The sequence below is a fragment of the Pantherophis guttatus genome, chromosome 2 (genome assembly GCF_059756535.1).
Source record: "Pantherophis guttatus breed Tessera chromosome 2, ASM5975653v1, whole genome shotgun sequence".
Taxonomy (NCBI): Eukaryota; Metazoa; Chordata; class Lepidosauria; order Squamata; family Colubridae; genus Pantherophis; species Pantherophis guttatus.
Window position 1 is genome coordinate 67,677,439 of NC_142064.1, and position 13,993 is coordinate 67,691,431.

The 13,993-nt window shown below is 36.8% G+C and overlaps 3 protein-coding genes across 7 annotated transcripts in view; all 3 read left to right on the plus strand.

Annotated features, from left to right (window-relative positions):
- The window catches only part of CARNMT1 (carnosine N-methyltransferase 1), a 19,028-nt gene extending 15,974 nt beyond the window's left edge, over positions 1–3,054 (plus strand). The window contains exon 8 of the mRNA XM_034410217.3: positions 517–3,054. Coding sequence (XP_034266108.2) covers positions 517–627 — 111 coding nt within the window. The 3' untranslated portion in view covers positions 628–3,054. The remainder of the gene's footprint in view (positions 1–516) is intronic.
- Positions 873–13,104, plus strand: C2H9orf40 (chromosome 2 C9orf40 homolog). Of its 5 annotated transcripts, none has more exons than XR_015732240.1 (3): positions 873–7,696; positions 10,752–10,993; positions 12,433–13,104. XR_015732240.1 is itself a non-coding variant. In XM_087886143.1 (3 exons), exons 1-2 carry the CDS (start codon positions 7,121–7,123, stop codon positions 10,902–10,904), a joined length of 729 nt encoding a protein of 242 aa, XP_087742269.1. In that variant the 5' UTR covers positions 873–7,120; the 3' UTR covers positions 10,905–10,918; positions 12,433–13,104. The 5 variants fall into 5 exon arrangements, 3 of the variants coding, with proteins under 3 accessions (XP_087742269.1, XP_087742270.1, XP_087742268.1); XR_015732241.1 differs by having other exon boundaries at positions 12,850–13,104; XM_087886143.1 differs by having other exon boundaries at positions 10,752–10,918.
- A 153-nt stretch (positions 13,105–13,257) lies between these two features.
- Positions 13,258–13,993, plus strand: part of TRPM6 (transient receptor potential cation channel subfamily M member 6) — a 76,467-nt gene continuing 75,731 nt past the window's right edge. Inside the window, exon 1 of the mRNA XM_034410230.2 lies at positions 13,258–13,760. Coding sequence (XP_034266121.2) covers positions 13,746–13,760 — 15 coding nt within the window. The 5' untranslated portion in view covers positions 13,258–13,745. The remainder of the gene's footprint in view (positions 13,761–13,993) is intronic.

Here is a 13,993-nt window from a genome sequence, read left to right on the forward strand (position 1 = left end):
TGTTAATATATAATTCCTCATTCTGTTCGTTCATCACATGATTAATTACTATGATAGTAACAAGATGATTAATTTGTCAATATTCCATAATGAAGGTTTGGGAGCAAAGTGCCCTTTGGGCAGAAAAGAATTTAAAAAAAAAAATCAGATCCTCAAAACATGATTTTTGCATATTTAGAGATGCCTAAACATGCAAAGATGGATGGATGGGACTATGAATAAAAACAAAATAGAATAAAATAACTTGTAAACTCCCAAGATAAATGGAGCATGCAAGTGTTAGTGGAGAGAAGGGGCGAGTAAATGTTCATGTTGGGGGACAGGAGAGGCATAGTGATTGATTCCTAATTGTTTACGAACATGCTCTAAACGAAGAGAAGGGCAGTTGGAAAGAACACATGAGTTTAAATAATTTTTCACCTTATACTGACAAATTTCAGTTGTGTAGCATTACAGTAGCATTTCATGTTTGAAATGAAATGCAGATAACTAAAGAAAATACTGTTTATTTTTCAGATGGAGAATGAATCTGTTTTAACAACATACACTGTGAATGAATTATCTATGATGAAATACTATTATGAATGTGTTATGTTTGTGGTTAGGAAACCAGAAAGCAGTATCTGAAACAGACTGTCCAAAAAGAATATTGCTGGCATTTTTGTTAACAATGTTAGCAGAACATGAAGTGGCCTGTAAGGGATGACTGGACCCAGCCTCTTATTAGCGGTGCCTTTTTATTCCTAACAGAATGTAACTCTTTTTATTTTCTACACTCCTTAATGATATCCAAACATGCATTTCTGCATTATTTATATTTGGGTTATTAATGTGGAATTCAAATATTTATGTATCTGTTCTTTCCATTTTATTGAACTGGTAATTTCGGAAAGATTTATATTTTAATACATTATTGACATTCATCATTCTCTGTAATATACAGAAATGGATGCATACATTTGTATGAAAGAAACACTACCGGATACAAAACTGAACCCCCTCCCCACAGACATATTGTTTAGAAAACAAATACAAATCTCAGTTAAAGTATTTTGATCAGTATTTTAGTGATTTTTCTAAAAGGATCCTCCCCCCCAAAAAAATGCAAATACTGCAAAAAGTATCATGTGAATGTGGCTGTTTACATCTCAAAGCTTTAGAAAAGGTAAGAAAACTTTTGTAAAAAAAAAAAAACAGACCCTCACATTTGTCCTCATATGAATTTTATAACAAAATTGATTGACACAGAGCTGCAATCAATAATGTTGCTTTGGCTCATACCATGTTGAGCATATGGATAAATAGTTTGAAACACTGATATATGGAAGCTGTTACTATAAATGTACTACTTGTCTAAATGAGACTAGGTAGGTTTGTACAAGTCCCAAAATGAAGATCTGGAAGTATTCCTAAAAGATGTTTGGCATTGATTCATACTGTCATTGAAGGCATTATTTTTTCATAGAACAAGTTCATACATGGTAAAACCAAATTCTTTTAGGACAGCTCTGTTGGTAATTTGCTGAACTGCCCCACGTTATGATATACTGACACAAGTACACAAACAAACTGGATAATTATGTTTTGAGAAATGTACTATCAGTCCTAGATCTCATGGTGTAACTTACTGGAATCTCTCATAATTTTGCACTAATTGCCATATGATTACTCTTTACTAGGCATAACTTGAGCACTAGCTCTGTTCAGATTCAGATCACTCACTGCCATGAATTCTAGTTATTAAAGTACAGTTTATGCAAGATTTCTTTAAAATTAATCCTAGGTAAAATTTATGGAAATTAATATACCATCTCAAAACAAAGAAGTTAGGCATTCTTCCATACTCTTAATATATTGACTTAGCTTGCAAATATAGTCCAAAATGCTTCCAGTGAATTGAGCTAAGAAGATATAATCTAGGGCACATGACTGGCTTTTGAGATACCAAATAATGCAAGAGAATCAAGGTTTATATTTTCTTTTATGCTACTAAGGCCTAGTTAACTATTATGTGTCCTTTTTCAAGTTGAAAGGTTAAAGAATAATTTTGCTTCCTGCTGTACTTGAACTAGAAATAGAATATATTGCTCTATGAGCAACGCTGTTAGTTATTTAAATTCATAGTGCAAAAAGTCAAAATTAAAATTTGCTTGTTTAAGTTCCTTGGCTCATATAAACTGCAGAATATGACACCTTTGTGCTTTTTTAAAATTGATCTTTTAGGGAAAACTGAATTCCCATATTGGAGCAAGCTGTAGCCATTCTGTTACCCCCAGTAACTCATGTAGATATATGTTCAAAGTTGCCTTTCAGTGCAAACTTATCTGACAGTAAATTCCATTGAAGTCAGTGGGATTGATTTCTCAGTGGGTATTGGATTATTCTATTGATATTTTTCTCCTATCTTTGCTAAATGCAGGACACAACTACTGTGTCTACTTTTCATCCTAGAAAATGCTCTTTTACAACTTAAACTGTCTGAAACTACTTTGGAACTAATGTAATTTACGCATCAGTGCTCAAATAATTTTTATTGTACATCAAGTGTCTTAAATTCATCAGATTTATTTACTTTTTACATTTTTTGTTAAAATTGCAAGTATTAATCCTTTAAGTCATTAAATTAACATTTTCTTTCCAATTTTTTCCGATTCCCGATTTGAACTCCATTTTTCATGTAAAGTATTTGTGTGTATACTTTGAAATTCAGCAGTAACTAATTTTTAAGGAATATAAAGATTTTTCTTCTTCTACATGTGTACAATACTTTCAGAATAAGGACATGGCAAAGATTACTGGAAATTGAGAATTAGGATTTATTTTCCAATACTGATATGTAGAATTCATATTCTGTATCCTACAATAGAACTATCATGGGTTAATCTTTGTTAATTCTTGTATGTATGTTTGCATACTCTTTGTATATTTGCACACAATAGAAAATTATCTATTTTGATCAAAGGAGGCTGGCAGTTGTGATCATTTTATGATCATGTGTTGTATAACATTAAAAGGTACATATGCAGCCCCATTAAATGAAAGTAAATTTAAAAACGTAAAGTATCCTTTATTTCAAATAGTGACTTTGCAACCATCTGCGAATATTACTTCCAAGTAATGTAGCAAGTGAAGTTTAATTTTTTTCTATTGATCTATAATGGAACTATGACCACTATTCTGTTTTTTCGGTATTACTGACCTTACTTCCATTGTGTAAATTATCTCTGAATACCTTTTCGTCATCTTTTTATTAGTTGACAAATGACAAGCTTTGAAAGCTTGTGAATCCCAGGTCATTTAAATAACAAAATACTGGGTATTCAGTATCAAAGCTTGATTTTCACAATGCAGGTGTGTCATGGATTAAACAAGAGAGATATTGGAGGATCTTTAAAAAAAATCTCAGCTGCTGATATTAGCTGGTCTGGAAAAGATTATAAAACTACAGGTAGTCCTCAACTTACAACAGTTCATTTAGTAACCATTCAAAGTTACAGCGGCACTGAAAAAAGTGACTTTTCACAATTATGACTGTTGCAGCATCCCCATGGTCACGTGATCAAAATTTAGACTCTTGGCAACTGATTCCTGATGATGGTTGCAGGGCCCCAGGGTCATGTGATCACCTTTTGTGACCCTCTGACAAGCAAAGACAATGGGGAAGCCAGATTCATTTAACAATTGTATTACTAACATAACAACATAACAACTGCAGTGTGACACTTAACAATTGTGGCAAGAAAGGTAGTAAAATGGGGCAAAATTCACTCACTTAACAATGGAAATTCTGGGCTCAATTGTGGTTTTAAGCTGAGGACTACCTGTATTTTCAAAGAGTTTGGACCCCACCATTCCACTGTCAGGCAAATTATGCATAAATGAAGGTAGTTCAACACCAATGTTATATTAAACAATACCAATGCAACACATACAATAATGTATTTGATAGGGCCACAATTTGGTAAACAACATAATATCCCTCAAAGGCCTTCTTGAAAAATCACTTTTTAACGATTTTTTTTTGGGGGGGGGGGAAGGGAAAGAAAACTAAACAAAATGCTTGCTTCCAAAATTTTAAGACGAATTGGAGTAAAACAAAGAGCGCTATGGAGAAAAATCAATAGCAATTACTCCAATATACAATTCAATGGAAAAATAGTGTAAAATGTTGTATACAGGGTATAGGAATCCAACAGTTTTTAAAATAGACAAATTGTATATTGTTGGAAATGCTTCAGTAAAATAGGAACATTCTACCACTTGTGGTCATGTAAAAGAAAAAAATTGCAAGTAGTAAAAAGAAATATATCAAAACATTGCAAAATTCTACAGAGAAAGCTTTAATCAAAACCTCATATTTTATTACTAGATAATTCCAAAACACCTAAATGAAATATAGCACAATTCATTAAGCTATATGTTGATAACTGCAAAAATAAAAAAATACCAACAGTTGGGGGAAAAACTTAGCTGATGATATGAGATTGGCAGAAATTGGAATATGCAACAATGGCAAAATTGATAGGGTTGTGCGTATGCATAATAAAAAATTAGGAATGGTTCTATAATAAACTACAGCAAAGAAAATTTAGGTTTCTAGGAATAGAATCAAAAGTAATAATGAAATCACCTACTAGCCATTATCAATGTTCAATGTAAAGTGCAAATGTTTAGGTTGTAGTTAGCAGTTTGGAAATAAATGGGAAGGAAGAGAAGAATACATTAAAAGGTTTTCCGTAATGTTTTTTCACTGATGTTTTATTATTTTTTTCTCCGTATCTTTATTCTTTTGTCAAGAAAATTAAAAGAAGTGTTTTGATACACATGACTCCACTTCCTCCATTTGTGAAGAATTCTGGCAGCATTCAGTAGTCTTGTTTCCATTCCTCAATACATACATACAAATGTACCTGCATAAATTTTAGTTCGATAAGTGTAATGGTATATGGGAATGATTTTAGGAGACAAGAGGAAGAATCATAGACTAGGCAAATCAAATAAACCTGCAGAAGGAATAGGGGCATGGCAATATCTCAGAAGAGACACACTCTATTTTTTTGGGCTGTAATGGTGGGGGGGAGGGAATCGGGGGTGGATTCTACTTACCTTTACTACCGGTTCGCAAGAACTGGACCGAACCGGGAGCAACCCACCACTGGGGGGAATGTACTTTCAGACTTGCAAGATTCTGTTAATATAACCTTATAATAAAAAGAGAACTAGTAGTTCTGGGACATATAATTGGATTACTCGCAAGACTAATTGGACCACCTCTCAAGGCCGGCTGACACCAATCTTGTAAGTCTGTATTTCACCTCCTACCCCTTAAAGTCCTGTGATTAAAAAGGTGTCTCTATGAGCATACTATATGTGTATCGTAGACTTCTCATTGCTTGGTAATAAATTGCCTATCTATCAAGGTTGTATTCCTCAAGAAGGAATATACAATTTGCTGACAATAGGCTGTGTACAGCCTTGGACAGCTAGTAATGTGATCCCACAAGATTGTAAACTTTTAACATTGTTACATGTTATTTATATACATTACCTATGTTATATATTTTATATGGGGCCCAAGACAATTCCTATTGACTGAATGTGGCCCAGGCAAGCCAAAAAGTTGGACACCCATGGACTAGAGTAAGATATCAAATTGGCTGTCCCCAAGAACCATCTTGGGTGTCATATCTTCCTCATTCTTTCACCACGGCAATGTTCCTATCTGCCATCTCAACCCCACTCTCAGTCCATCTTTATACCCCAAACCAGGGCGCCCCAACCGAGAGCATTAAACGTGACGTATGCGGAAAAGCAGCCCATGACAAACCTTACCTCCATGGAAGACATGGATTGACATACAGTTGTTTCTGCACACACAAAGGTGGCTTCAATCGATTGATGGCAATCACTTCGGCGAAATGCAGAAAACAAGTTCCTGTGGCGCAGCAAAACTTTAAACACAGTGTTTGAATTGACTTGGTGACCCGTAACTAGTATATGTCTTGCGATAACAGAGGAAGGCATTTTGTCACCATGGTTTGTTGTCGGATTACTCACTGTCTGAACCCATTTTGTAAAGTGCTCCTTCATTCTGAAAGCCAGGCACCTATCCGTTCTGCCGATGTAATTGTCTCCAGTACAAATTGGTAAATACAATGGGCTTTGCGCTGATAGGTTGTGCTTCTTTGATTGATGGTAGCAGTAGCTCTGGGTTTGATGCAGTACGTAAAGCTTGGCCATACTGAACGTTGTTTCAATTAAGGTGTTTAGACGTTGGGTCGCTATTTGATCCCCCTTAAACGGCAGCTCAATAAATATTTCTTTTTACTGACAGTTGAAACTGTCAGTTTTGAGTCTCTTTGTTTTGCTGTGCCTGTCGATGAAGCTGCTTGGGGTAACCGTTTGAAGGAAGAGTTTGGATTAAAAATGCCAGTTCTTCTTTTAAGCAATCCTCAGTGCATAGATAATTCCTAGAAGCATGGCCCTCTGACAAATCTGCCATCAACAGGCACACAGACATGAGCTACAGCTACAGACCATTCAAAAGACGCAACCAACAACCCAAAAAAGGGAACAAGACACCTCCTTACCAGCAATCTAACACCCAGATGAGCAGAGAGCAGTGGTGAAATCCAAAATTTTACTACCGGTTCTGTGGGCATGGCTTGGTGGACGTGGGTTGGTTGGCATGGCAGGGGAAGGATACTGCAAAATCTCCATTCCCACCCCACTCCAGGGGAAGGATACTGCAAAATCCCCATTCCCTCCCTACTCCTGGGGTAAGGATATTGCAAAATCTCCATTCCCATCCCATTCTGGGGCCTGCCAGGGGGGGTATTTGCTGGTTCTCCGAACTACTCAAAATTTCCACTACCGGTTCTCCAGAACCTGCTGGATTTCATCCCTGGCAGAGAGTAATACAAAGTAATACAAAGATTAACATTAGGCATTAATCAAAAAGCAATGCCCCAAGAAAGCTGACAGTAAATAACCCAACCTACCCACACTGATAGGGCAAACCCTCAGAACATAAAATAAGAACAAACTCCACTACCACTGATGTTACCTAGTTGAGTAATGAAACGTTTGCCAAAAAAATAAATAAATCCCAAGCTTACCAATGACTATCAAGGTCTTAGTTCATTTCCAAGCCATGAAGAATAAAAGGAGGCTGGACATACACAGCTACTTGTTACGTCTCCGACAGAGGGCGCACGCGGGACCGGACTACAAACCAAAAGTATCACGCTGTCCTGTGCGCTCTTCCAGTAGCCCCGCCCCCGTTTGCAGCAGTTTACGCCTGCGCAGTGAAGCTAAGGCCCCCCCTCTCGGTGCTTGGCCAAAGCCGGCCTTGATGGCTAAGCGCAGAGCGGAGGCGGTGGCCTGTCGCGCGCCTTGCCAGCTGCGCGCCTTTCCGCGCGCGCCTCCTCCTCCTCCTCCGAAGCGCTCGCGGAGCGATCTCGAACGGCGGGAGTCGCGAGGCGCAGCGCTCTGGCGGGAAAGCGGCGGGGTGAAGCGCAAATGGACGGTTGTTGCGGAGGGAGGCGACGAGGCGGGGGCCGGCGGCAAGAGGCTCGCGGAAGGAACGGCGCGGCGGGAGCCCGAGCAGCGGCTTCCTGTAGTCGCTGGTATGGCGACCGAAGCGGCGGCTCTCGCCGGAGGAGATGCAACGGCCGGTCAGGGAGGGCCCGAGAAGGTGAAGAAAGCGGGATGTGCTTGGGGGCTTCTGGGAAACTGTAGTTTAGTGGTCCGTCTGTTGCTTCCAGGGAGGCGCGGGCGGGCGAGCCAGAGCGTCAGGCGGGAAAGCTTCCGTAGTGGAGGACGGCGATGGCTCGAGGAGTCATCCAGTCCGTTTGGGCTCTTCTGTCTGGGCTGCCCAGCCTTTGCTGAGGGCTCTCTGGGGATACCTTTCCCACTTTAGCGAATCAGAATCTTTATGGATGCTAGTTGGTTTAAGTCTTTGGTTGGGAAACAATTAGGTGGTTAACAAATAAAGGGATAATGGTGAATCACAGCCCTGGCCAGTGAAGGGACGTTGTGCCCCAAACCTTGGCAAAAGCAAAAAGGGAATACAGGTAGTCCTCGACTTTCGACCACAGTTGAGCCCAAAATTTTCTGTTGCTAAGTGAGATGTCTGTTAGCAATAGCGCTTAGACTTATATACCGCTTCACAGTGCTTTTACAGTCCTTTCTAAGCGGTTTAAAGAATTGGCATATTGTCCCCAACAATTTAGGTCCTTATTTTACCCACCTTGGAAGGATGGAAGGCTGAGTCAACCTTGAGTTGAGTCAACCAAAATGAGTTTAGTCCCATTTTACGACCTTTCTAGCCGCTGTTGTTAAGTGAATCGCTGCAGTTGTTAAGCTGATGGCACAGTTGTTAAGTGAATCTGGTTTCCCCATTGACTTCGCTTGTCAGAAGGTCGCACACTGAAAGTCACATGACCCTGGGGAAACTGCAACTGTCATAAATACGAATCTGTTGCCAAGCGCCTGAATTTTGATCATGTGATCATGGGGATGCTGCAACGGTTGTAAGTGTGAAAAACGATCATAAGTAACTTTTTCCAGTACTGTTGTAACTTCAAACGGACAGTAAATGAATTGTTGTAAGTCAAGGACTATCAGTACCAGTTTATTAAGGGCTTCTGAGAATTTTTTTTTTTTTTTAAATCCCTAAATTGGCTGGATAAAAACTAAGGTGGTAGAGCCCTTTTGAGTCTTTGAGGCTGTCACAAAGTTATTAAAAGACTGAACTTAGAAAGGAGTCTACAATTCTCTGTGAATAAATCCTACTCTTATCCCAAAGGTGCTTTTTCTGAAAAGGCAACTGGTTTTTGTTGGATTAGAAGCAAAATGTTTAAAAGAAAAAAGTAAGGAAGTCCAGTTGCCTTTTGGTAAAAGCACCTTAGGAACAACCATGACTTATTTCACTGGCTCCCAGTGGTCTTCCGGGTGCGATTCAAGGTGTTGGTTACCACCTTTAAAGTGCTCCATGGCATAGGACCCGGGTACCTTCGAGACCGACTTCTGCCACCAATAGCCTCCCACCGACCAGTCCGCTCCCACAGAGAGGGTGGTCTCAGGGTGCCATCGGCCAAGTTATGTCGGCTGGCGACACCCAGGGGGAGGGCCTTCTCTGTGGGAGCCCCAGCCCTGTGGAATGAACTGCCCCCGGAAATACATAAGATCTCCGACCTCCGGGTGTTTCGCTGCGCTCTGAAGACCCTGTTGTTCCGCCAGGCTGGGCTATTAACATAACGTTTTAAATTGGGGTATTTTAAATTTCTGGGATTTTAAATTGGAGCCTAATTATTTAATGATTTTAAATTTTAATTGTTGTTTTGTCTCTGTGTTTTTAAATAGGCTGTACACCGCCCTGAGTCCTTCGGGAGAAGGGCGGTATAGAAATAAAATTATTATTATTATTATTATTATTATTATTATTATTATTATTATTATTATTATTATTTCGATGATTGAGAACCTCCGTAGACAACCCTGCTTTTAGTTAACTGTTTTATTGTATGCCATCCAAAGTTACATTTGTGACATGGGCAACTGGTATAGACTTGATACATAAACCAATTTTTGCAGCATTTTTTTGAATATACTTCTTGTGGAGGTGACTGTGATGTTGCTAATTAGGAAGTACATTGACTGTAAATTTCTTTGGGGCTACGTGTTGTAGGCTGTAGCCATTGATCACCTAATGGTTTCCCAACCAAAGACTAACCACCTAATTCAGACCTTTTAACTCTTTAAAAGATTGATCAAGGCTATGAGATGAAATGAAGCTGATATAATTTATGTTTCAAATTTCAGGCAAAAAGATACACTTGGCCTTTTAAGTTGAATTATTTATTTTTGATAAAAAACTAATACCGATTAAAAATTAGTACAGAAAAGAAAAAATAGAAAAGAAATAAAAATATAGTAAAGAAAAAGAAAAGAAATATATAAAGAAATGAATGCTCTTGAACACAACAAATTTAAATTATTTTAGTAACTTATCCCCTTCTCTTAAAATGCAATAAATGATCTCTTCCCATAGCTTGTCTGTAAACAAAATTGAAAGCTCATTGTTTAGTCCTGATCAGATTGTTATACATGTACAATGTGAGTTTCTCAGAGACAGAATAAAGGAGACAAATAAAAAATAATAATTTCTTTTTAATGGTGAATGATTTGCCACGTTCTGGTTACCATATAATGAATTAAAATATTTTTTTTTCATATGTATAATTTTTTTGTGTCTTCCCAGATCCAAAAATTAGAAATTTAAGGAAGTGGCATAATTCTAATTCTAGGCAACCACAATTTTTGGCTAGCTATGAATTATTGAGAATGCAAAATGTATTTCCACAGAATACTATTTTTCCACTTCAAGCCACCAGAGGGTGATACAAGTCCAATTTTCTACGTTCTGTGTTGAGCAGTTCTGTCTTTCATTGCTATATAACACATCAGTACATCACATTCAAATACAAGTAAGAGTCTTTAAAAGAAAGTCCACACAGAAAAATGCAGTTGTTTCCATTGTTGTAAATCAATTTTAATTTGATTGAGCTGCTACAATGATGGAAACCAGAGAACACTTGAATATTTGTGTGAATATTTCTCCATACTATGTTCTTTCTTTGTCTATAAGGTCTTAATTTCTAGCATTATTTTAATTAGATTTTGTTGGTGGTGAGTTTTGTTTTGTTTTTCATTACAGTTAAATCTGTTTGAACATTTTGTTTTCATAGCTTGAAGATGACGTTTGGCACTACAACTCCTTCCAGTTCTGGAAGTTACCATTACCTACCATTGATTTGTCCGATATTCAAGAATTAGAAAAAGGCTCCATAACAGAAACAAGATCCTCCAGTAACACCTCACTATCAGAAATGGAAACCTGAAGAGTAATCTGTTGGTATAGATTATGGAGTGTGGTTACTGTTTTGCGCTGTTGTTTCTTGAAAGTGTAAGCAGAGTTGAAACTACAAAGGTATTAAATATAATTTGAAGAAAGGATAACTTCTAAATTCTTCTAAAATGAAGGAGTCATATACTATAGAACTCATCAAAGACTAAATAGAGAAGCTATCAATGTATAGAACCAGTGGATTGTGAAATTTAGAGGATTAAAGGAGTTTACAAAAACTGATACATATGAACAAAATTGCTTTAGCTCATTGCCAGTATAAATGAAAAGTGTGCAAAGTTCTAAAAGGGTACGTGCTATTATACTGCCATGGAAAAGAGTACAAGTTACATGTGTATTTTAGTTAATGGCTAGAAAAATTAACAGCAAAATAAAATCACAAGTCTCTGCAAAACTGAAATCACTATGGTCAACACTTTATTCCAAGAATTTCCAAAGTAATAAATTTTGTTGCTGAGAGTAATTTAAATCAGTTATTTTTATTATAACTGGTTACTTGGGTAATAGTGTTAAGAAGTTCTAGCAATTTGCAGGCAAATTGAAGAATCATGATGGAAAATGATAGGAAACCTACATGATGGGCCAACTGATGTAGGTTCTGGGCATATTTACAGAAAGTGGCTTAGAACTGGCTTGTACGAGGAGAAGCTTGGACTGTCTTAATTGTTAACAGATTTAGACTGAAACAAATCTAGAAGAGTCTTAAAGGCTGAATAAAGTAAAGCTAGTACACTTAAACCTCCTTTCTCTTCCTGTCTCCGTAGTCCCCATGGCTGCCCTATTTTTATTTACTCCACCTACTCTGTTTTGCACACCACTACCATCATGTTTAAAAAGAATTCAGTGTTCCCCGTTACCCCAGTCTTGCTATACTTTCTCTTGAGTCACAACTTCAGTGCATATTAACTGGTCCATTCCTCCGCCACCTTCTTGTGCTTATTTTCCTCCATTGTGCTCCTTTAGCTGCATACTGCCCATCCTGTGTTCACATAATTTGCCTCACACTTTCCCTTAGATGCCTGTTGCCATCAGTGGTTTCCTGATCATTCAACCTGCCACCCAACACCTCGACCTAGAACATGTGCTCTTTATTCACACCAAACACTGATTCAAGATCTGTACACAGACCAAACAGGAGTTTCAGTCTGGCATAGAATATTCAAAACTCTCTGTTCCATGCACTGAATATTTTGCATAACCATAATGTATAGTTAAAAACTTGCATACTATAGAAGTTTTAGTATTTTTGAAATACTGACTTTACTGTCATTTTATTAATGATGGTTGTTTGAAACCTTCAGTAGAATTCTGACAATTGTTAGTTTTTACTCAGATTACAGGGCTTTTTTAAAAAAATACACCATAACTTGAGCATATTAAAATTATCTTCATTGTCTAATAAAATTTCTACTGACTGCTTAAAAACAAAAAAATTACTGTTTATACAACGAAAATAATTCACACAAATGATTTCTTATTTATAATGGTATTTTCACTTTAAGCCTAGGTGCCATTTCAGTAAACTTACATGTCGATAAACAAACAGGCAATGTTTGTAAACTTTTTAAATAAGGTGTGTTGAAATAATTTTCCTTGTAGAAAGTAATATATAAGACTTATAATAAGACTTTTCACTGACTTTCCATATTTTTTCAATAGTTATACAGTTCATTTCATGTTAAATGATACCAGTAACTGCATATAAGCTATAAAGTTAGTTTTGCATGCTTATTCAATGCAGATTTTTTTTCCTCTTAAAAATACAAATGCTGCTGTATAGCAGCCTCTTTCCAATTTTGTACTTAAATTTTGGTTGCTGTATTTCATAAGAATTCACTATTGAACTCTTCAATGCAGAAGAAAAAGCAAATATAGTTTCCTTTCTTTTCCATTGTCCTCCATTTATCTGTTTGCTATAGAATGAAAGAAAGCTACTCTTACAAGATTTCATCAGCCTAAACATTCCTGTTCCTTTACCAGCATTATTTCATTATTTTGAGTCATGGACTAAAGTTTGGGAGAATAAGATGAGGAACAAATGACTAAAAGAAGCTACCTTTGTAAAAGGAACTACTATCTAAAAAATGGATAAGGTCACCTACCTTATGAACACATTCTTGGATAGCTATAAGTTGATATTGTATTTCAATAATTAAAATGTGCATTGTAAATCAGATATTTGACTTTTTTCTTGCTTTCTACAGTACAAACATTCTACTTGAACAAAAAGATATTTGTAAAGACCCACTCACCTATATACAAACAACAAGCTTTTTAATGATAATTGTTGCATCAATATTTTGTTGCAACAACTATTAAGAAGAAACAAGTCTATTTAGTAGCATTGAGATTAGCAAGAAAAATAGTAAAAATGCTTTTTAGTTATCTTTGAACAAGTCAGAGTTTATATTAGTAACAGAGATCCACAGTGAGCTGTCGGATTTTTTTCCATTGGAAAACTTCTATTCTGAACTAAGCTGCTACTTAAAACAAACAGGAAACATTCTGAATGTTAATCATTTCCTTAATGTGGTTTATAAACTTGAAACCAGATTGTCACATGTTTTTAAGTATAAGTTGTAGTCTCTTCAGTTTAATTGCAGTACAAGTATGTCACCAGAGTTTTCAGAGTTCATCTTTTTCCCTGTTCCCATTAAAGCTTTTAATTGCAAGTACATGGACAATTCTAATCATTACTTTCCAGCATTGTTTCCATTAGCTGTTAGGGCAAAGCAGGTTTTATCTGATTGTGATGTAGATGGAAAGTTCAGTATGAAATCCAGTGGATAAAGCCTACAAAAAGTTCATTTTAGTGATGAGAATGAAGAAGGTAAGTAAGCTGACTTTTCTATTGTGATGTATGTATCTTTGATATGGAAAAACCTTGAATAAAATTATGTAAAGTTTTTATTGGGGTCAATGTCGAATAAACATTTTCAGCATGTGAAAAATTGAGAAACCAGAGAAAGATTGAAAACAGTAGCACTGATTTTTTTCCCCCTTATTGTTGGTTTTTTGGCATACCTCAGCAAAAGAGAACACTGGATAAAACCACATGTGAAG